The sequence below is a fragment of the Pseudorca crassidens genome, chromosome 8, assembly GCF_039906515.1.
Source record: "Pseudorca crassidens isolate mPseCra1 chromosome 8, mPseCra1.hap1, whole genome shotgun sequence".
Taxonomy (NCBI): Eukaryota; Metazoa; Chordata; class Mammalia; order Artiodactyla; family Delphinidae; genus Pseudorca; species Pseudorca crassidens.
Window position 1 is genome coordinate 86,706,646 of NC_090303.1, and position 21,254 is coordinate 86,727,899.

The following is a 21,254-nucleotide window of genomic DNA, read 5'->3' on the forward strand; positions in this document are numbered from 1 at the left end:
CACGCTCTCTCTCTCCTCCTGTTGCTCTGTCTCTGTTTCTGTCCTCTCTCTGTCCACACACACACACACACACACACACACACACACACACACACACACACAGAGAGCTTCTGCTGTCATTCTCTTCCCACAAAATTCCCCACCCTCTCACTTCTTACAACCATGGGAAAAGTTGGCAGAAGTGACAGAAAATGGATGTATCTTGACACCACAAGGAACCCTGTTTCTGATGCTCTTTTGCACAGTTTTCCTGGGGCAGGCTGGCTGGGCCCTGTAGCACGTAGCACAGGGCCTTGTCCGCGGCGTGGACCTGACAAGCATGCTGATTCTAGCACAGGCTGCAACCCTCACCCCATCCCTGGCCCAGAGGCCTGGTTCCCAAGAACTTGCTTCTGGGCAGAAGGTCTAATGCAGGCCCCTTGTATGCCCTGAGCCTAGCATAGTGCCTGGCACAGGGGGTGTGTGTGGGCATGGTGCTCCTCCAAAGTGATACAATCCCTGCACTTTTCACCTCCCTCCCTTCCTAGTAAACTCAGGCGCCCCAGGGGGAGCATCTGCAGGCTCTCTGGCCCCCCTCATCCTTCCCACACAGCCTCTGCCTGCCCTCCTTCCTGCTGGGCCCACATCCTCAGGCATCAGTCTCAGCCATGAAAGTCCTGTTGGCATCTGTTTCAAATGAAAAGGGGTGCAAACTGGACATATAGGAGGAGCAATGTCTGGCTTTGCCTTGAACTTAAGCAAAAAAGGAAAAGAAAGGCCCATTGGGAAGAATTAGGAAGGGGCATGAGAGTACTTTCTGGATGAAGAAATATTGTACATCTTGATGGGGGTGTGGATTACCTGGGTTTTGCATTTATCAAAACTTTCCAAACTGTACACTGAGCATCAGTTTATCTCCCTCCATATAAATTAAACATTATATCCTGACTACAAGCATCTTAGCAGATCCAGGCATCTACTCTTCTTCACCTGGCCACGTGGGCCAGGGGGTTCTCCTGGCCATTAACTCCGGGAGGGAGGGAGGGAGGGAGGGTGGACGTACAGAGTGTCACGGTGGGCGGGCAGCCCTGGCCTAGGGTGCTCGTGAGCTGAATCCTCCTGGGGGAGTTGGGCTTTACGTCAGCACAGCCCCCAGCACCAGGCCCATCCCACCACCAGGAGGCTCAAGGTCACAGAGAACCACACTTGAGCTGGCAGAGCACCTTGGAGCTGCGGTGCTGGCTCAGGTGGCTGCACAGCTGGGGAATGTGGAATTTGGACTTGGTGGCAGATGCCCAGAGTTCACGTCCATGACTCTTTTCTTTAGGCCACGCTGAGAGTAGAGAGGCTGGCTTCCCAGTGCAGGCTGACGGCTTCCTTTGTGAACCGTCCACACTTCACCTTGACCCCAGTCCACCCCTGTTTTCTGCTGCCTGACAGGAGGCAGGTGTCATGTTACTGAGGGGAAACTGAGGCCACGCAGGAAGTCATCTCTGGTACCTCCTCCTGTCATTCTTGTTTAGCTCAGCTCTGGGGAGGGGAGGTGGGTGTACCCACAGCGCCCCTGCCGCCGTCTCAGAGCCTCGGGGCCCCTGCTTTTCACAGGGCTCAGTGCTATGTGGGGCTGGCCGACATCACCAGGCAGGATCAAAGCTGACACAGAGACCGGCCTTTGGGTCCCGCAGGCATAGAGTGTCAGAGGGGGGCCAGCTTTTCTGATTGCCCTTAAATGATGCCAGGTGTGAGAGCCTCACGCCAGGAGCAGCTGAGCCATCCTTAGCCAAGCTGAAAGCCAGCTGGCCTAAGGCCCCCAAGGAAGCAATGGATCTGGAGCACAGTCCCTTTCTGAGGGCTCACTGTGTGGGACAAAGAAAACGACTTCCCCTCTGCCTCGCAAAGTATCATCCGGGCAACTCCTCTGGGTTGATCAGAGCTGACCTGGATTCTGAATGCAATCTCTTCCATCCTCTTGTATGGCGGCCAGTCTTAGGCGCCACTGCTCTCTGTTACGATACACAGCTTTGGGTACACTGCTGTACCCAGTTTCTGGTCATCTCTAAGTGACTTGCTTTTCAGGGTAGGTTGATGGGTCTCCGTTTTTTCCCATCACAGCATAACCGAGGGATTTCAAACCTTTCCTTAGTGAACTCTAGGTCTCATTATGCCTGAGACTGTCACCTAGAGAGGGGAGGGTGCCCATCCTGGGGCCTTGGAGAGGTTGTGTTAGAATTGAAGAGGGCATGTCTAACTTTCAGAGGCACTCCTGGGGTGGAGTGAGGCAGGAAATGGCTGGGAAATGCCATTGGTCACATACAGTTCAGGCTCTTAGTAAGAAAACTTAAGTCCTTCTTTTTAGTTTGTAATAGTTGTGTCCAACTCACAGCGTGTCAAGTTCCAAGTGTTAACCAGAAGCCTGGGGTTCCCGCAGCCATAGCTTGGCTGGGACCAAACTCCACAGAGTGGGTGGGGCCCAACTACTGTTGGCTTCTCCAGTCAGCAATGCCAAGGGTCTTTGGCTCCCCTAAGAAAGGCTTTCTGTTCCCCCCTCACATCTGGGGGGTTGTCTGCACCCTACTTCTACCCCTCAGTTCATTTATCAGACTACCATTTGTCTCCACTGTCTACCGTTGCCTTCTTCCCACTTCTAGAGAGTAAAACGGAGCCCGCAAGGAAGAGCCACACAGGGGGACCGGCCAACACTTGGACCAGGGTTTCAAACATTGGTCTAGTGACCCCGGGCGCAGGGTGCTCTGACAGCCAGACGAGTGTTAGGGCTGCGGAGGAGGGTTCTTAGGTGCTACACACTTGAACTTACCCCTCAAATACCAGAAGATTCTGGGGGGATACTGAAGTCTGTTAAGTGGCTGTTAAATCACTAACTGGACAGTAGACATCACACACGTGATTCAGTGGCCCATGTGAGCCTGGAGAAAAGAGTCCAGGGATTTCCCTGGTGGTCCAGTGACTAAGACTCTGTGCTCCCAATGCAGGGGCCCCGGGCTTGATCCCTGGTCAGGATCCCATGTGCCACAACTAAGACCCTCCTGTCCAGATAAATAAATACATATTAAAAAAAATTAAAAAAAAAAAGAAAGGAGTCCAATGCCTTTTTCCTGCTGCCTAGCCCTGGAATGTCAGTCTACAGTCTACAGTCAAATTGCAACCAGAAATGTCCAGAGATCTCCCTCCAGACCTCCAGTGTGTAATGATCCAGGGTGATTCCCATATCCTGACCCTTCATCATTCCCATGCTGACATTTCCATATATTTTTATGGGAAGTTGACAATTTAAAGGGAAGTCAGAACAAAAGAAGGGAGATAAGATTGACAAAAGATAAACAAAAGAAGGTAAAGATAAGATAAACAAAAGAAGGGAGATAAGATTTACAAAGGATACATTTACAAAGGATACATAGATTTACAAAGGATATATAGAAGGAAGAGTAAGAAAAGAGAGGGAGAGAAGGGAGAGGTCAAACAGTAGGAGAGTGGTGATAGAGAAGAAGACGAGGACAGAGAGAACTCCCGGGGGAGGGGGAGGGGGAGGCAGGAGGAAGCTGCCCAGCAGTACTCACGTGTTGTGGAGCACACACCAGCCACAGTGGGGATCGCCTGAGCCAAGGCACTCGCCGCAGCTCCGATACTGACCACAGGACTCCACAGGGACTCTGGTGAGCTAGGACAAGACCACACGGGAGATAGTGGTCAAGATTTTGCAGAACACCCAGTAGTTCACCAAGAAGTCATGCCATCCTATCAGGTGTATCGCCTAAAACCGTGTAGAAGCAGGAAGGGGCCTAGAGCCCCAGAACCGAAAGGGATCGTATTTGAGCAAGTGGCCCATAAGCATTGTGGGGAGACAACCAACTGTTACTTTCTTAGAAGTCCCTGGGAAGAGACTCCACAGAATTCATATCACATTGTTATCAGAGATATTTATAACATGTACATTTAAATTTTCCCACCACCCCAACCCCCAACTATCTCTACAAATGTGCCATTCATCACATATTTATCTCTTATCAATGTAATAAACTCAAATGCTGCTTCTTTCTCTGTTCTTGTTTCTCTTTTGCCTTAAAGTGTTTTGCCCCTTCCCAGAACTTCTCCTTCAGGTTTCAATCTTTTTGTGGTTCCAGAGAGTGCTGAACCCGAGTCCAAGACCCTTGTCTCTCTTGTTAACAAGGTGTAATCCACTCGCTCTGTAGGGGACACTTGCTCGCTCTCTCTTTCTCATAATGTCGGCCAACTGGCTCATAAAGTTGTTCACTCTGGTGCTTTCAAAGAGCAGCTGTTGCTATTTCTCTTCCTACCCACACTCTTTTCATGACTAGAGGCTTCCTCTCCAACCCCAAAACTTTATCTTAGCTTTCACCAGCAGCTTGTTAATGTAAAATGTTCCACATGACATTTCTGTTTAGCCCAAATGCTTCTATTTCCTGCATACTCCTAAAGATCTTTTGAATTTCTTTGTTCTCCAATGTAGCTTTTTTTTTTTTTTTTCCTTTCTCTTTCTTCCCTTTGCGGTACGCGGGCCTCTCACTGTTGCGGCCTCGCCCGTTGCGGAGCACAGGCTCCGGACGCGCAGGCTCAGCCGCTCCGCGGCATGTGGGATCCTCCCGGACCGGGGCACGAACCCGTGTCCCCTGCATCAGCAGGCGGACTCCCAACCACTGCGCCACCAGGGAGGCCCCCTCCAACGTAGCTTTGCCCTGATGTCAGTCTTTTGACATGATTTCTCAGGGCCTGAGACGTAGGAGGTACTTAATAACGCTACACAGGATCAAATGGAATTTTAATTTTCTTCCTATAGCCTTGGTCTTTCTTCTCCACTTTTGCCAGTTTCTTCTTCACAAAAGGTTTTGGGTTTTTTTTGTAATCATTCTTTTCCATTCGGGATACCTTTTTATCTCGATGGAGGACTTCTTAGCTAACCTTTCAGCTTGAGCTAAGAGAGTTTGAGCTGGTCGTCCTTTTTAATTTCTTGCCATCAGACAGTAGACACGAAGAAGCATACATCACGCTGACCTGGCCGAGCCTCTGTGCTTCACGAGCAAATGCAGAGGCCGCGTTTTCCCTGCTGCTTCCTGGTCTGCCTCCATCAAATTATGTACCACTTGGCGGAGGCTACGTGTAACTCGTGCACGGGCGAACTGGCACCAGAGTCTGCTCAATTAGTCTCGAAGCTCTCTTTTGGAATTAATTAAGAATTAATTATTATTTTCAAATCCCACATGATTCCTTTATCCTTTCCACCTTAATTTTCTTCTTCCCTTTATATATCTTTTCTGTTTTCTCAAGTGCCCATCGAGTGATCTTAATGACCACCGTGTATTTTTACTTTTTCCAAGGTACCTTTTAGCTTCCTGCTCCTGTTCCTATAACTTTGCCCTTGGCCTTGGTGGCCCTTTCTCCACATTCTCAGATGTCTTTTTGCACATTTGGAATTTTATCTTTCCTTTTATTACTGCTCATGCAATCAGCCTGGGCCATGCCTTGGCTCTGCCGACATACCACCTTCCCGTTTTTGTAACTGGTCCTGACAATCAGACTCTTGCAGATTACCCCCCACCACCACCACCATCGACTCTACACACAGTCAGGAACTGACCCTCCTCCTGTTGCCTCTTTAATTGCCTTCCCTACCCCTTAAATGGGCATAGACACACTGGTCATGTGAGCATATAAATAATGGTGCCCAAAGTAGCTGGACTCCTAGGAATTCATGAGTGGTAACGAGGTCCACAGTTACTTTCAATATTTCCAAAAGCCTAATGAAAATTGGATTGTTGCTGTCTTCTGTTGGTTTGCATACTCTGTGATGTATTTCCCATACTAAAAATAGGACATATATTATTACTTAATAAATACAGTTTGTTTAGTAGGCAAAAATCTTTCAAAACTTGATGCCTAGAGCTGAAAAAAGTAATAAAAGGGGCCAAAGATGATGAAAGTTGGTAACATAAGTACATAATAATGTTTTCATATGTTCCGGCTGCTTGTCTAGCACTCCATATTTTGCACAGGCTTAAAGAGGAAATCATGGCTTGTTCGAGCAAAAGCATTTTCTTGGTCTGAACTTAATATCCTCCCTGGTTTCTCCCAGTGACATGTTCCATAATCTGTCTCCGATGGCCGTGCCATGGGGTTCTGGGGTGCACAACACAAGAAGAGCCAGCTGCTTGCTGAACCTGATCTCCTCCAAAGCCTTTGCATTCAGATTTCCAAAAATATCTTGCAACTGGCATTTAATAATGCCAATACCTGGAACTGTAAAGTCCTTCGTCTCTCGATTTTAAACAAGAGTCATTTTCATTTGGTGGGAAACAGAGTAGGAGCCTGCAGAGCTGGGTGCAAATTCTGACTTCACCATTTACTGGCAATGAGATCCTATTGTCTCTGAGTCCCATTTTTTCTCATCTTTCAACATGGAGATAAAAATCCCCCTTAATTCACAGAGTTTCCCAAAGCACAGATGACCCAAGAGGTTTGAAACAGCCTTGTAAATGGTCAAGCACATTGCAAGTGACAGTTCACTCTTATTGTCATCTTTGTCATTAATACCCATTCCTCCTTGCATTGCCGCTTTACCTCTCCCCCTCGTCATCCCAAACTGCTCTTCCGAGGCCTCGTGAGCTTGGTCAGGAGTTTAACGCCTGGAAGAGCTTTTCTCCCTTATTACCTTGATCACATCATTTCCTCCTTGAACTGGGGTGTCTGCCCCTAAACCATTCACTGCTTCCTCTTGGCCCAGCTTCCTAGACTTATTCAGGGCTTTTACCACCTACAGTTGGTAAAACCTACTTTTCTTTGCTTTTCATCAGGGTGGATCCCTGCTGGACAGGGACATAAGTCCTGGGAAGTTATTATGCTACCCAACTTCCTTTCACCTTTTCTTACAGGCTCTTTCTATCTGTACGTTCAGTCATTTTTTATTACTCTTCTGAAATTTATCTAGGTTTTCTCCATTCTTTTCAAAGCATGGATGCTAAAACCGGGAAACCGCCAGGATTCTGACAGTCCATGTAGAAGGGTTACCATCATTTGAAAGCTGAGTGCCACCCACCCCTTCACCTTTCCAGGACTTTCCCAAAGAAAACCAGGCCCAGGGAAATTTCCAAAGTCCCACCATCAGACAGTATTCTCCAGGACGGCCATGCTCGCCCAGACTGACCCCAAATCTCCCAATGTACATCATTGCTTTGCCTCACTCCCCATCCCGTGTGTAATTCTGGAAAGCATCAGAAATTTGCCTGACACTTTAAATCACTTTTGAAAATTAGATTCAGCCCATCATTTACCTGGGTGCAATTCTTTACCCGAATGGCTCTGCTTACCGTCCACACCTTGCTGGTAAATTGCACAGGTGGCCAGATAGATTCGGAGCCACCTTAGCGCTGTGATTCTCCCTCCCCAGATACCTAGATCCTCCACCCACACCTTACACCAAGCAAAGCGGGCTCCTCTCCTGACCCTGGAACACAAACCACTCCAGATGCAGAGCCACACAATTAACTGAAACCACCCAACGCTGATTAAAGTCTTACGCTACAGTGCCAGGCGTGCTAATTAGCTGAGTGAGGGAATTCCGACCACAGGAAGAGGTGAAAAAAGAAAGTCATGGGGCGGGGGCTTCTGCCTGGAGAACAAATCAGACGGCAATGTGACCTATCTAGAGATGACTGTATCCTAGTGATGGATGGTCTCGGGGACCACAAACAAGTGAGGTCTGTCCCCTTGTGGCCACTGGACTCCAGGAGAGGTGCTGATTGACGCAGCTGCAATAGCTCCCTCACTGCTTCTGGAGACAGGAGCTCCACCACCTCTCAGGACCCCTGTGTGTACTTACACTGTGCTGGGGGAGAATGGGTGGGGGGCTTCGGGTAGGGTAGTCTTCCTGGCACGTTCTGTCGGCGTTACGCAAAAACCTATTGGGCAGTTTGGCAGATCCTCAAGAAGTTACACTTAGAATTTACCGTATGATCTGGTCATTCTACTTCTGGGTAGCTACCCCCAAAGAATGAAAAGCAGGGACTTGAACTTGTACACCAATGTTCACAGCAATATTATTCACAATAGCCCAAAGGTAGAAGCAACCCAAGTGTCCATGGACAGATGAATGGATAAATAAAATGTGGGATATACATACAATTGAATATCATTCAGCCTTAAAAAGGAGGGAAATTCTGACCCAAACTACCACATGGATGAACCTTGAAAACATTACGCTACGTGAAATAAGCCGGTCAGAGAAAGACAAATGTTGCGTGATTCCACTTATACGAGATCTCGAATGGTCAAATTCATAGAGACGGAAAGTAGAAAGGGGTTGCCAGGGGCTGAGGGAAAGGGAATGGAGAGTTGGTGTTTAATGGGTCCGGAGTTTCAGTTTGGGAAGAAGAAAAGCATTCTGGAGAAGGATGGTGGAGACGGTTGCTGTGCAATGAGAATGCACTTAATGCTACTGAACACTTAAATGTCAAGATGGTGAATTCTATGCGATGTGTATCTTACCACAGCAAAAGAAACAATAATAAAAAAACAACTATTGGGTAGACGTAAGAACACCTATTTCCTTCCCAGCAGCCTGGGTCAAGGGGGAGAAGCTTTCTGTTGGTAGACCGATAACAAATTCATGCGTATGAAATATTCTGAGAGCCCTGAGTGAAAAGATAGGCACCGTTTACTCTTTTCAATTTAATCTCAAATGGACAGAAGTGTTCGGGATGAATGTCTCTTGTCGTGTGTTGTCATGTAAGTGGATCTCTCACTCTCAGGCTCTGGACCTCCATCTCCTGATTTGGAAAAAAAATGTCACAGCCTTGTTCTACCCAGAAATGTTCCTCACCTCCCACCCCTTCCAAGAGGCACAGGGGAGGGTCTTGGAATGCACATACTTCCTGTGAGGTCAAATGCCCTTGGTTTTAGCAAATTCTCCTGTGATCGCTCAGCTTCTGCATCAGCATTTCTCATCCCTAATTATGACCAGGAGCATCTGTGTGCCCATCTCCATCCCACGTCTCTCTCCCCTTCCATTGCCTTTCTGGGAATCACAGGGGTTTGCTTTACCCTTTGGCCAGCAAGGTAAACTTCGCTAAATAATATACTGTAGTTCTGTCTGGTTTGGAACTGTGTTCAATAGAATCATCACCTCTACTCCCTCACCTATCCAGCCCCATGACCGAGACCATGAAGTTACAAAACAATGACCTGGGACAGGAAGACAGGGAGTGACTGACAACAGAGCAAAGGAGCCCATAGAGAAGTGCAGCTCATGGCCTTGGCCTTTATAAGCGTTCACTCTGATCAACAGAACCCATTCTCTGCTGGGCCTGGGGCCTGGATGTGTTAAGAAGTTTTGCAGTTGCCTTGAGTTCTGCCCTTACCGTCCAGCCTGTCTGGTTTCCCTGATATTCCGAAAGATGCTTCCCCCTAGCCATAGGGTCCCACTCTGCCTGTTGCTGTTAGCATTCCAAAGGGTACCTGCTGCTCCGCTGATTACATTCAGAAATGTCCCATAGATATAACGTCCAAGTGTCTGTGTGTATCTCTAACTTGTCAAAGCATTTGACGTTCTGGTTGAAATGTGAGTTATTACTCCATCTCTCCTTTTATAACTGTAGCTAATGCTACAGTGGATAGACTAAGCCTGATGGCGGGAGTTAATCTAAATGTCCAAAAGACTTCTAAAGTACCCAATTTCCTTCAAAATTGCCAGAAAAGAAAAGAAAAAGAGGCACGATGACGCGTTAAGAAACTCCAAGAGGCTGCCGCGGAGCTGTCAAGGCTTGCAGATGCTGTGCCTGGTACCCACCGTCCCCTGTGCTGTCCTATCCGTCTCCGGTCCCCAGACACAGGAAGTAGAGTTGGGGAAAGTCAGTCCTTGTCTAGGAAATTATTAACTCAGCAATACGTATGGATCTTAGCATCATGGTCTCAGGGAGCCTCTCAGAGCCCCTCCAGGGGCCTTTCTTTCCTTTGGTGGCCTCTGGTTGCCTCTCCAGGCTTTGTTTCTGCTGACTTGGGGCCAGGCAGGGGTTTGTAGAGCCCCGTCTCCCCACGATGACCTCTAAGCCTCTCACTGCCAGGGCTTGAACTTGTGGTGGCTGGGCACTGGCTTGGGAAGCTGTGTTTATGTCATGTCACTCCAGATGCCTGGGACACATTCTCTCATATGCTCTTTGCTCAGAGGCGGCAGGTATTTCTGAACTTGGCAGACTGGCAAGAGAGGCAGAGGTCGGAAGGCTAGTCATGGGCCATGGCAGACTGTGTCATTTCCCTAAAGTAGCCTCTAGCATCCCCATGCCCGTCCCTGCCCGGCTTTATGGTGAATGGAGAGGTGGAGTGTACTTCCCACCCCTTGACCTTGGGCTTGGCCTCAGGACTGGATCTGGTCCATGGGATGGCAGCAAGCACAGGGAAAAGGTTTGAGATGTGCCTTTGTGCTTGCCCTTGCCCTCTGTGCTTCTGCCACTGCCACGATGACAGCTTCCCCAGGTAGCTGCTTCCTCTTCAGCCAAATGAATCCACGTGGAGCAGACCTGAGCCCAACCCACAGAGACAAGATGAGCTCAGCTGGGGCAGCAGCTTGAAGCAGAACCGCCCAGCTTAGCCTGGATCAGCTGACATGCGATGGATCTGAAGGGCCATGAGAATGAGAATCAATGCTTATTATTGTATGCTACTGAGTTTTGGGGTGGTTTGTTACACAGCATTTTGGGGGCAATAGCTAACCAATACACAGTTCCTGGGCAGAAAGTGACACCCGGGTGCAAAGGTCCTGTGAAGGGGAGAGGGGAGAAGCTGAACGAGGAGGGGTAAGCGTGCTAGTTTCTATCCTGAACACCAGACAGGTCTACATAAACACTCAGGTTATATGTGCCTGGCGCCATGATGGGGAGATGATTAATAACTGCATCTAACATGACAAATGAATCTTCCCGGCATCTCCCACGCTGCCCACACTCGCTGGGACTGTAGGTTTGTAGCTCTCAGGGCGGCCCAGCCCCTGAGCAAAGTACCAGAAAAGACTCCGGACAGAGAACACGGCTCTTCAGATGTTAATAGTATCTTAGTATTAATTAAGATATATTATATCTCTGCTGACTGGAAGCAGAGATGCTCGCAGGACCCTCTGTCCTGACCTCCTGGCTGTCCCTGTGCCAGGAAGTGATTTTATCTACTTGGCAGCAATAAAACTCCTCAAGAATGATTTGCTTTGAACTTTGCAATTTCTCCTGCTTGTGCTCTGGCCAGGGGGCTAATTCAGTAGGGGCCTCACTTGAGAGCAGACTGATGTTCAGGGGCAAGGGGAGTAGCAACGGCTGGCACCGTTGTCCCCACCTGCCTCTAGGCAGGGATTCTGGGGTCAAGCTCGTGGCTACTCAGAACAGCAAGGACGACAGCCCCAGAGCACGAGGTTTGGGGAGCTGAGGTCCTGAGCTCTAATCCATTCTGGGTGTCTGGGTGACCTTGAACAAATCCTCCCCTCTTGTTTTGCCCTCACTGACTCATTTTCAGATAGGAGGCCCCAGCCTCCTCTGCCTTGGAGAATTGGTCACAAAATACTACTAATACAAATGGTCTGGGAAGCTCTTTGCAAATAAAAAGTAGCAGATGTTGCAGAGGGCTGCAATTTGCTGCTATTAATAAGTATAAATGCCTAATAGGAAGCCAGTTTGCTCTGGAAACTCAGACAGCCAAGGAGTGAGCCTGATGCTGGAATCATCAACATATGCTGCTCCTCATTAGCAAATGGCAGTAGCTGGGCCAGGAGCTCTCAGTGCGATTTCTGCAGCCTCTAGAAATCACCCCATCCTCACGCCTCCTGGTGTGGGCCGTGCCACAATGGCCCGTGTTCCATTTAGCCAGACCCCTTGCCAAGCGAGGAGCAATCCCCTTCCCTGCTGCACAGATGGAAAAGCCACAACCCAGAGAGGCTGAGTAGCTTGCCCAAGGTCACACAGCACAGGGCGGTGGCAAAGGTGGAAACTGAAATGAAGCCGGGGCTGCAGCCTGCATCGGGCCAATGCACACTCGACCCTTTGTACACAGGCCAGGGGATTGAGAACCCTCTGGTCCCTCCACTGAACCCAAGTTCCCGGGTTGAAAATTCCACAGCACTGGAGGCTGCTTACTGTAAACCAGGAAGGTTTGGCTGAGTTCAGGAGCTGAGGGGCCCCTTCAGGGGGCAAAGAGGTCCATGACTGAGTAGGAGCCCTAAAGAGAGGTTGACAGCAGGTCTCAGTAAGGCCTCCTCTTCCAGGGAGACCCCTGGCTCCTTTAAGCATGGTTGGGGAGGAAAATGGAGTTTGGAATAGCTTATCTCAGAGCCAAGTAGAAGCAGAGATTTGGGGGCAAGACAGACCTGGATTTGAATCCTGGATCTGCCACTTCCTCTGTGACTTGGACAACTTACTTCACCTCTCTGAGCCTCCTTTCCTTCATCTAAGGATGACAGTAGGCACCCTGAAGGGTTGTTTTGGGGATGCATTGAGATGACACATATGAACGTGTTAGTGCAATGCCAAGAACAACCCTGTCGTTCCAGCATCCTTCTCAGATGAAATGCCCCCATGAGGGGTGGTGCGAAGCCATCTTCATCCCACCACACTTGGTACTCATCTCAGGCACAGCAAATGAGAACTAATGAGCAAGAGAGTGAACGCTTGCATGCGTGCACGAATGAATAAATTTGGTTCCTGTCAAGCTCCTACATAGTCCAAGGACCCCATGGAGAGCACTGATTTGACAGTCTTGGCTTTCCCCCCAAATCTATCATTTCTGGATTATTGCCACAAGTCCACCTCTTAGTGTAAAGGTCAAATGGGGCTCTCACGCTCACATTCGCACAATGGGCTCAAGAAACCTTGCAAGGTGGGCCAGTCCAGTGCATTTAATAGAGGAGATTGGCAGCCACACCCACATCCTGCCCAGAAGGACCCCGCACCCAACATGCAGGTGAGGAGGTGCCCAGGATGGGATGAGTGTTTCACAGGGTTAATAGCAGAAAGGGAAACAATCTAGCTGCCAGTCCCCTCATTTCTCAGGTGAAGCTCAGCTGCTGCAGGGTTTGTTCAAGGCCACATGGCTACTGACACTACTCTTTTGATACCCAATCCCTAGATACAGGCTCCTGCCCAAGACATCCGCTTGTGACCCAGCCCTAGGGACAGGGATGAAGGAGAAGGCGGAGCCCTGGGACTCACGCCCCCCCCGGGGGGAATGTGAACCTCCCTCCCCACCCCCAAGCCCAGCAGGTGGGAAGGAGCCTTTGTCCCGGGGATCAAAGCCCTGCTCCAGGTCCAGCCATCTTTCATCAAGCTCCGCTGACCGACCATGGCCCCATCCAAGCTGGGACTGGGGACCTGCTGGTATGAGTTTCCCAAACTCAGCCTGCTCAAGGGGGGCCTTTGTTCCAGCAGCCAAGAAGCGGGTGGAGGAGGGGCTGGCATGGCGACACCTCTATCCAGGCCCGGCAGCTGAGCCAAGTAAGTTCCGAGGCATATGCCGAGACCCTCTGGCTCGCTGGCACGGCTCTTTGTGGGAAGTGGCAGGGCAGGCCTCCTCCACCCAGCACCCAACCTTCGCTCCGACTGCCTTCTGTCAAGGGCAATGCTGGCAGCATCCCCAGCAATGGTCTGACTGTTCAAACCAAAGAAGGGTTGTGGGCAAATGGCACACTGATGTGAATGAGTGCACAGGGTGTGTGCCCAGGCATGTGTGCCTGGTAATAGGGGTGGTGTGTGCACACATCTATGGGCAGAGGTGCTCTGGACCATAGGAGCAGGTTTGGAAATCAACACGGCTTTTCTTGCAGAATCCCTTTCTGGGTAGGTGGCTCCTTTGTGTAGCAAACAAACATCTTCCTTCAAAAAGGAATTCAACCCTGGGAAAAATCATGGTGTCCAAATGAATGGAAACTGACATCCCTCAGCAGGGAGCCTTCTAGGTCCCTTCTCACGCAGCCGGGTGCTGCCGGCTTAGGAAGGAGACAGAGACCACACTTGCCCCGAAGAAGCCTAAATCCTCTTCCTCCACCCTCAACCCCTGCCTCAAAGCAGCCAACTAACTCTCACAGACCTATGCGAGCTCCCCTCGTGGGGTCAGGGGTCAGCCTGCTGGTGGGCAAAGTGGAGGGGGTCCTCTGATGTCTGAGTCATCCTTGGATGTAGATCATCTTTGCCCACATGGGCAAATATGACCTTTTCATTAAGAGATGCTGCCCTGAGGGTGTTTTCCAGAGTTCTTCAAATATGAAAGCGTTTTAAAAGGTTTTCATGCTTTCTGCACTGTCGGTGGGGGTTTAGACTGGTACAACATTTTTGAGGTGTAATTTTGTAGTTATTACTAAAATCTAAAATGACCCAGGAAGTCCTCCTCTTAGAATCTTTCTTGTAGAAATACTAGCACCTGGGTACAGGTGCATGGCTGTGTTATTATCACTGTGGCTTTGTATGTGATAATGACTATTTGGAAATAACCTAAAATGTTCATCTTAAGGGGAATGGTTAAATAAATCGTGCTACATCCATACTCTGAGATAAAGTATGTCTGCATCATTGACATGGAAAGATATTCATGACCCATCTTTGAGTTTAAAAAAGCAAGTTACATAAACAACAAGGATTTACTGTATAGCACAGGAAATTATATTCGACATCTTATAATAAACTATAATGGAAAAGAATCAAAAAAGGAATATATATATACACACACACACACACACACACACACATATATGTATATATATATGTATAACCGAATCGCTTTGCTTTGCTGTACACCTGAAAGTAACACAATATTATAAATCAACTATACTTCAATTTATAAAAGCAAGTTACAGAAAAAGTATATTAAGACTCAATTTTTTTTTTTTTTTTTTTTTTTTTTTTGCTGTACGCAGGCCTCTCACTGTTGTGGCCTCTCCCGTTGTGCTCCGGACGCACAGGCTCATCGGCCATGGCTCACGGGCCCAGCCGCTCCGCGGCATGTGGGATCCTCCCGGACCGGGGCACGAACCCGTGTCCCCTGCATCGGCAGGCGGACTCTCAACCACTGCGCCACCAGGGAAGCCCCTCAATTTTTATTTTTAAAAGACAACTCTGTAGTTATGTATTTATAATATACAGATATATTCTGGGGCACAGAATAACATCTAGAGTGATAGTAAAACTGCTAACAGTGGTCAACTCTGGGGAGTCTGAATTTTTTACAGACAGGGTATAATTAAAAATTTTTTTTGACTTGGGAAATTAAAGTGATTTTCAAAAGATGCTTTAAGCTTTAGTCTTTTAAACCAAATTAATTAGTCAGCTCCAAATATATTTTAGGGTCAAAGTTTTGAGTTTTCCTTATACCCATTGATTTCTAACATTTGGGAGCTATGAAAAGGATCCACACTGATTGGTCTGTCCCTTTTGGCTGCCTCGTGGTGACCAGCACCCTGGAAGCCTATGGACCCTGAGACACAGAGGAGTTTTCTCCTTGGAAAATTAACCAGCTCATATTGAGTGTAGGGGGCATTTTTGCCTGCGGTCCCCGCATGGGGACCTGGGTCCTAGTCCTAGACCTGCCCCTAACTTGCTGTGGGCAAGAGTTCTTGCTTCTCAGGCTTTCCGTTTTCAGATATAACTTGATCTCTACCGTCCTTTCTAGCTGGAAGAGTCCATCATAGTTAAAGGCTAGAAAAGCCTCCAGGAATTTCATTCCAGGATCTTCCCCTATTTTATTCCATCTGATAACTTTGTATAATAGGGAGGTTCAGGGCTGCCCCTTCCTTAGTTCTTGTGATCTTGAAGAAGTTAGATGACGTCAACCTGAAATATACTTTGCATTACTACCAGAAAGAAAATTACCACAACTTGGGATCACCAACGACAAAGCTACCAGTGCTTATTATTATCAGTTCTATCTATTATTAATATAAACAACTGTGGGGTGAGTAAGGGGCTACAGTGCTCAGGCAAGGTGGCTGCACTGAGCCCAGCCTGACAGTACGAAAAAGCACAGGCTTTCTAACCCTGCCTTAGGTTCAAATTCTGGCTCGGCCAACTGTCAAATGTGTGACTTGGGGACAGTTACTTTACGTCTCTGAGCCTCGGTTTCCTCATGCATAATGGAAATAAACAAGGTATTCTGCTGTTAGGTGATAATTAGATCCCAGCACAGAGTAAGGGTTTCGCATGCTCGCCAGGCTTCACGTATTCCAGGCGGCAGAGCAGAGGAGGTAAGGCAGAGTCCCCCACTTGCATCGGCCAGGAGCTGACCCCGCTGGACTCTAGCCGTGGGTCAGCTTATCTCCATTAGGAGGTTCACTGTCAAGGGGTGAGTGGTGGTGTGTGGGGGTAACTCATTCAATTCACGTTGCCTGCAGCTGGGGAATCTGATCTACATCAGACTAAGACTCAGAGTAGATCTCCCCTTCTGAAATGAGAAGTGGCTGGTCAGGGCTATATTTAGATGGTGACTCAGCGAGGTCAGATATAATTGCTGGTCCGGGATCGGGGTGGAGAGGAGGAGGTGTCTGATCCTGGCCGATGTGTGCCCGTTCTCAGAGGATGTGAGTGGTTTGGCCAGAGGAAGGCCAGGAGCCTCAGCTACCCTCTGTCTCTGTTCACTCAGGTCTCTGTTACAGCAACCAACAGCCCCTAACGTCAAAACGGCATTGCCAACGACAGACAAACTCAGTAGATGGAGAACCTGGGGGAGGAATCTAGGAGTGGAGAGGCCACCGGGGGCAGGGAGGGGTCCCCGGGGAGCTGGCAGTACAGCTCTTAGGACTTGGGCTTTGCAGTCTGAGGGGTTGCCACTCGGACTCTAGCTCTACCACTTAATAGCTTGGTCAGGCACTTAACATTTTCCAGCCTCCCAAAGATTATGCAGAGTAAATAACATAATACATGTAAAACACTCCGCATAGTTCCTAGAGCATCCACACCAAATAAATGGCAGCTATCATTCCAGTGATGACAACCACGGCCGGTTCACCTTTTGGGTTTACTTCTCTTTCTGGACCAGATAACGTTCTCCTAAAGGAAAAATTCAGCTTTAAATTTAAAGTTCAACTTGAAAGGTTTCCAGGTGTGCCCCCGTGATAGCTGAACACTTCTGCCGGTGAACCTGAAACGTTTCCAGATGTGCCCCCGTGATAGCTGAACATTTCTGCCGGTGGTTACTTTATAAGCAGTGTTAGAAAAGGAGTTTGAACTTGAGAGGCACTGTGCTGGGACCTCATGATCTTTCTTATGAGGACCCCCTGTGGTCCCCAGAACTACAGCCCCCTCCCTATTAATAGGGGTTCGGTTCTACAGCCAGCCCAGAACCTTCCAATCAGTTCCTTGCCTCCTACTCTCCCCTCTCCGGCTTTTCTGACAGGCTTTCCTCTGCCTTTGAATAGCAGAGGGCAGGGAGACGAGGGAAAACCCCAGTGAATGAATTTTACTGCCCACAGCACCCAGGAAAGTGAGGTGAAGCTAGGAAGCCCTTCTAACTCTGACATGAAATGAGGTCAGGGTTCTCTGGGAACTCCGTGCATTCAGCTTCTCCCCTGACCTCTGTGCACAGGCATAATCAAAACTTGGCTGTGGGTCTGGGACAGGACATTGGGCTGGCTCCTGGCCAAACACAAGCGGCCGTGCTGTGTGCTGGCATGTGGGTACGCTGGATGGCACGGCGCGTCTGGCAGGCCTGGGTTGGGCTGCGAGGCCCAGCGTGGTGGTGCTGGCACAGACTCCAGCAGACCCTGCTGTGACAGGGACACGAGGATGCGGCCTCCAGACACGATTCAACACAGGGCGTTTGCTGAGTTTGCAAACAAACCTGCAGGACACAGGACTGACACAGCAGCAAGGAAACCGAATGTGACAGTTTAGGGCAGGTAGCATGCCATGAGCGGAATTCACTTACAAAAGCTTTTCTCCTCCATTAAGCCTGCTTGGGATGTTGCTGTGAATGTAGCCTGACCTGGACGAGAGTCTGAGGGGCGCCAGGGGCTGCCTTTGGTTGTACGACTCCTTTGCAAGCGCCCCACGTCACCATTTGCTGAGTGTGGACTGCCCTCCGGAAACCTTACAACTCAAGGGGAGAATCAGGGCATGTAGTAAGTGCTCGGGAGGAGGGGCAGGCAGGGAAGTAGGATCTAGACCAAGTGGCTCAAACCTAGCTGCACATCAGAATCAACTGTAGAGCAATCCCACTCCTGGGCATATATCCGGAGAAAACCATAATTCAAAGATACATGCACCTGTATGTTCACTGCAGCACTATTCACAATAGCCAGGACATGGAAACAACCTAAATGTCCATCGACAGAGGAATGGATACAGAAGATGTGGTCCACATATACAGTGGAATGCTACTCAGCCATAAAAAAAGAATGAAATAATACCATTTGCAGCAACACGGATGGACCTAGAGATCATCATACTAAGTGAAGTAAGTCAAACAGAGAAAGACAAATATCATATGATATCACTTATATGTAGAATCTAAAAAGATGATCCAAATGAACTTTTTTACAAAACAGACTCACAGACTTCAAAAACAGAATCAACTGTAGAGCTTTTAGAAAATGCTGACGCCCAGGCCAAGCTCAGACCAGCAAAATCAGAATTTCCAGGAGCTGAGCATCTGTACTTTCTCAAAGCACTATACTTCTCCCCCCTCATCCCCCACCAATGACCCCGATGATGGGCTGGGTTTGGGACAACTGGCTTTGGCCACAGGAGAAGAGGATCTGGGATCTAAGGATGATGTATTTCTGCCCTGGAGTCTGAGAGACGCAGAAGATCGAAGGCTCCCAGAGCACAGAGACAGGTGGAACGGGCATCACATAATACCAGACCCCTGCACTTGGCTTTGCAATTTATAAAGCAATCCCACAGGTATGACAGTGTGTGACCCCCACCATAACCTGGCAAGGTAGCCAGGTCAGGGATGACAGTCTCCATTTTACAGCTGGGGACGCAGGTTGGAAGAGGTTAAGCGACTTGCTCAAGGTCACATAGCTAGTGAGAGGCAGAGCTGGGCTCTTACGAGTCCATGACCTCCGACTGCTTCAGGGCTGGTCCAGCCTCCCTCCTGCACTGGAATCCCCTCTCTTGCAGGGGCCAAGTGGCCATAACTCCCCCGTGAGGGGCAGCAGCAGCTGCCTGAGCCAGCTCCAAACATCATGGAAGTTGACGAAGGCTGAATTGGGTTGGAAGGGCCTCGTCTGACCATCTCTTAGACTCGTTCTTTGGCCGGCTTGTTTCCATAGCAAGATTTGTGTCAACGTGCATGACTCACATCTCCAAATAAGGCTTCTATAATCTCAGGCTGGGTAAGATGAGAGACCATCTCTCTGTGTGGCACGATGTCACCCTGGCAGGAGCTGGAGGGTATGGTGTGCCTGACTTCACGAGACTTTACCAATTATGGAATTGTTTCACTGGCTGCAGACTTCAGAACTGGCTCATGTCCTAGGGCAGCTGCTCCCAGGGCTCAGCCGTGAATCCACGTCCTGTCCTGGGGCCCAGGGGTGTAGTCTGGGCGTGTGGAGCAGCCTGAGCCCGTGGATCGGCCAATACATCCAGAGAAGCTGAACTTCACGCTGCTGGCAGCATGCTAGGACCAGGTGGGCAGCCTGTTCTGACCCAGAGTCGCTCTCAGTTGCTCAGTTGTAGCCCTGGGGACCTGAGGGAACACTGTGGGCTGGTTTCCCTAGGCTATGCTCTGAGTGATCTTCCCAGCTGTGCCGAGGAATGTCTGACCCTGCAGGCTCTCTGTAGAAGGCGGGGTCTGGGAGGGTCCATCCTGGTCTTCTGTGCTGTTCAGCTGGTCCTGTCAACTCAGCTTCCTCAACAGAGGGCAGATCCAGCAAAACCATGGATACCCACAGGCATCCTTGTCAGCACGGGCTTCATCAATCCACCTCTTTGGGGTGGAGGGTGCAGCTGGAGAGGAGGGCATTTAAGGCAGAAAAGTTGATGAGAAAGCTCCCCCAGGGGGGTCCCGCGTAGTCTCCGCAAGAGCCCCGGCCCTTGAGTCCTGTTCACTTAGATTCAGCAAAGCCTGCAGGGTCTCCCACCCTCACGCTTCTCTGTCCATGGCTCCTTCAAGGAGTGAAGGGAATATGAAAACAGTACAAATCCAAGAGCACCATGTCCAAAAGAGGAAGGCTGGGGGCAGAATGAAGTTTAGGACCAGTAACACCACAGGGGGGAATGGTCAGCTCCTCCTTGCCGGCTCCTCCCACTTCAACATCACCCCGATGCCATGTGATTCTCTCTTTTTCTCCCTTTCACTTTCTCATAAATTGCCTGACAGGATCACTCACTCATCCTTCTGCATGAATGAGCTCTCCCTGGTGGCGGCTGCTGAAGCCCGGGTCCTGGGAGCAGAGTGGGGACAGGAGTGAGAGCCCAGTGTTCCCAATGCCCCCAGGACTGGGGGACTCTGCTGGACCACAGCCTCCGCCTTTGGAACCTACGTTTTCTCCTTTTTCTCTCATCTCCTCTTCCCTGTGCCCTGTGACCAGTGTCCTGGTGACTCTCATGTGCATGACTGTATGAGCTGAAGATGTGACTTCTTGGGATACTTGGCACAAGTACCCATACCCACCCAGAGCACAGCCCCAAGGAAATCCATGGGGAAAAGAGAAAGGTAGCTATAAAAGCATGGCTTGGCTGCTCAAACCTAATACAAGGACTCAAGAATCCCAGCACTGGGTGAGACCTTCAGGCCACCTAATCCTGCCTTCTATTGGATGCAAGCACATAGCCAGTTATTCAATGTATTTGCCGGTTACACCCCATTCGAGGAACGAATGATAAGAGTAGTACACATCATTAAACGTAATCAGACGTGACTCAGGAAAGAGTTTGACTCAGCATTAAACTGTGCTTATCTGTACTGGGGCCCTAATTTGTTACTCGTGTACCATGATAATTTACTCATAATTACAAAAACAAAGGACTGGAAGCATTCCTCACGTTTCTTGGTTACTCAGCCTTTTAAAGCAGCCCTGGGGGTGCCTTCAAGGTGGTGGAGGAATAAGACGTGGAGATCACCTTCCTCCCCACAAACACATCAAAACGAAATCTACATGTGGAACAACTCCTACAGAACACCTACTGAAGGCTGGCAGAGAACTTCAGACTTCCCAAAAAGACGCCCTCCGGCGACCTACACGCAGAGGCGGGGCCAAATCCAAAGCTGAACCCCAGGAGCTGTCAGAACAAAGAAGAGAAAGGGAAATCTCTCCCAGCAGCCTCAGGAGCAGCGGATTAAATCTC

The 21,254-nt window shown here is 49.3% G+C and overlaps 1 protein-coding gene across 2 annotated transcripts in view; it reads right to left on the reverse strand.

The window, feature by feature from the left end:
* The window catches only part of PLXNA4 (plexin A4), a 608,757-nt gene that overhangs the window by 99,771 nt on the left and 487,732 nt on the right, over positions 1–21,254 (reverse strand). For both annotated transcript variants that reach the window (XM_067747050.1, XM_067747052.1), the window contains one exon: positions 3,555–3,655. In XM_067747050.1, the coding sequence (XP_067603151.1) occupies positions 3,555–3,655 (101 nt within the window). The remainder of the gene's footprint in view (positions 1–3,554; positions 3,656–21,254) is intronic.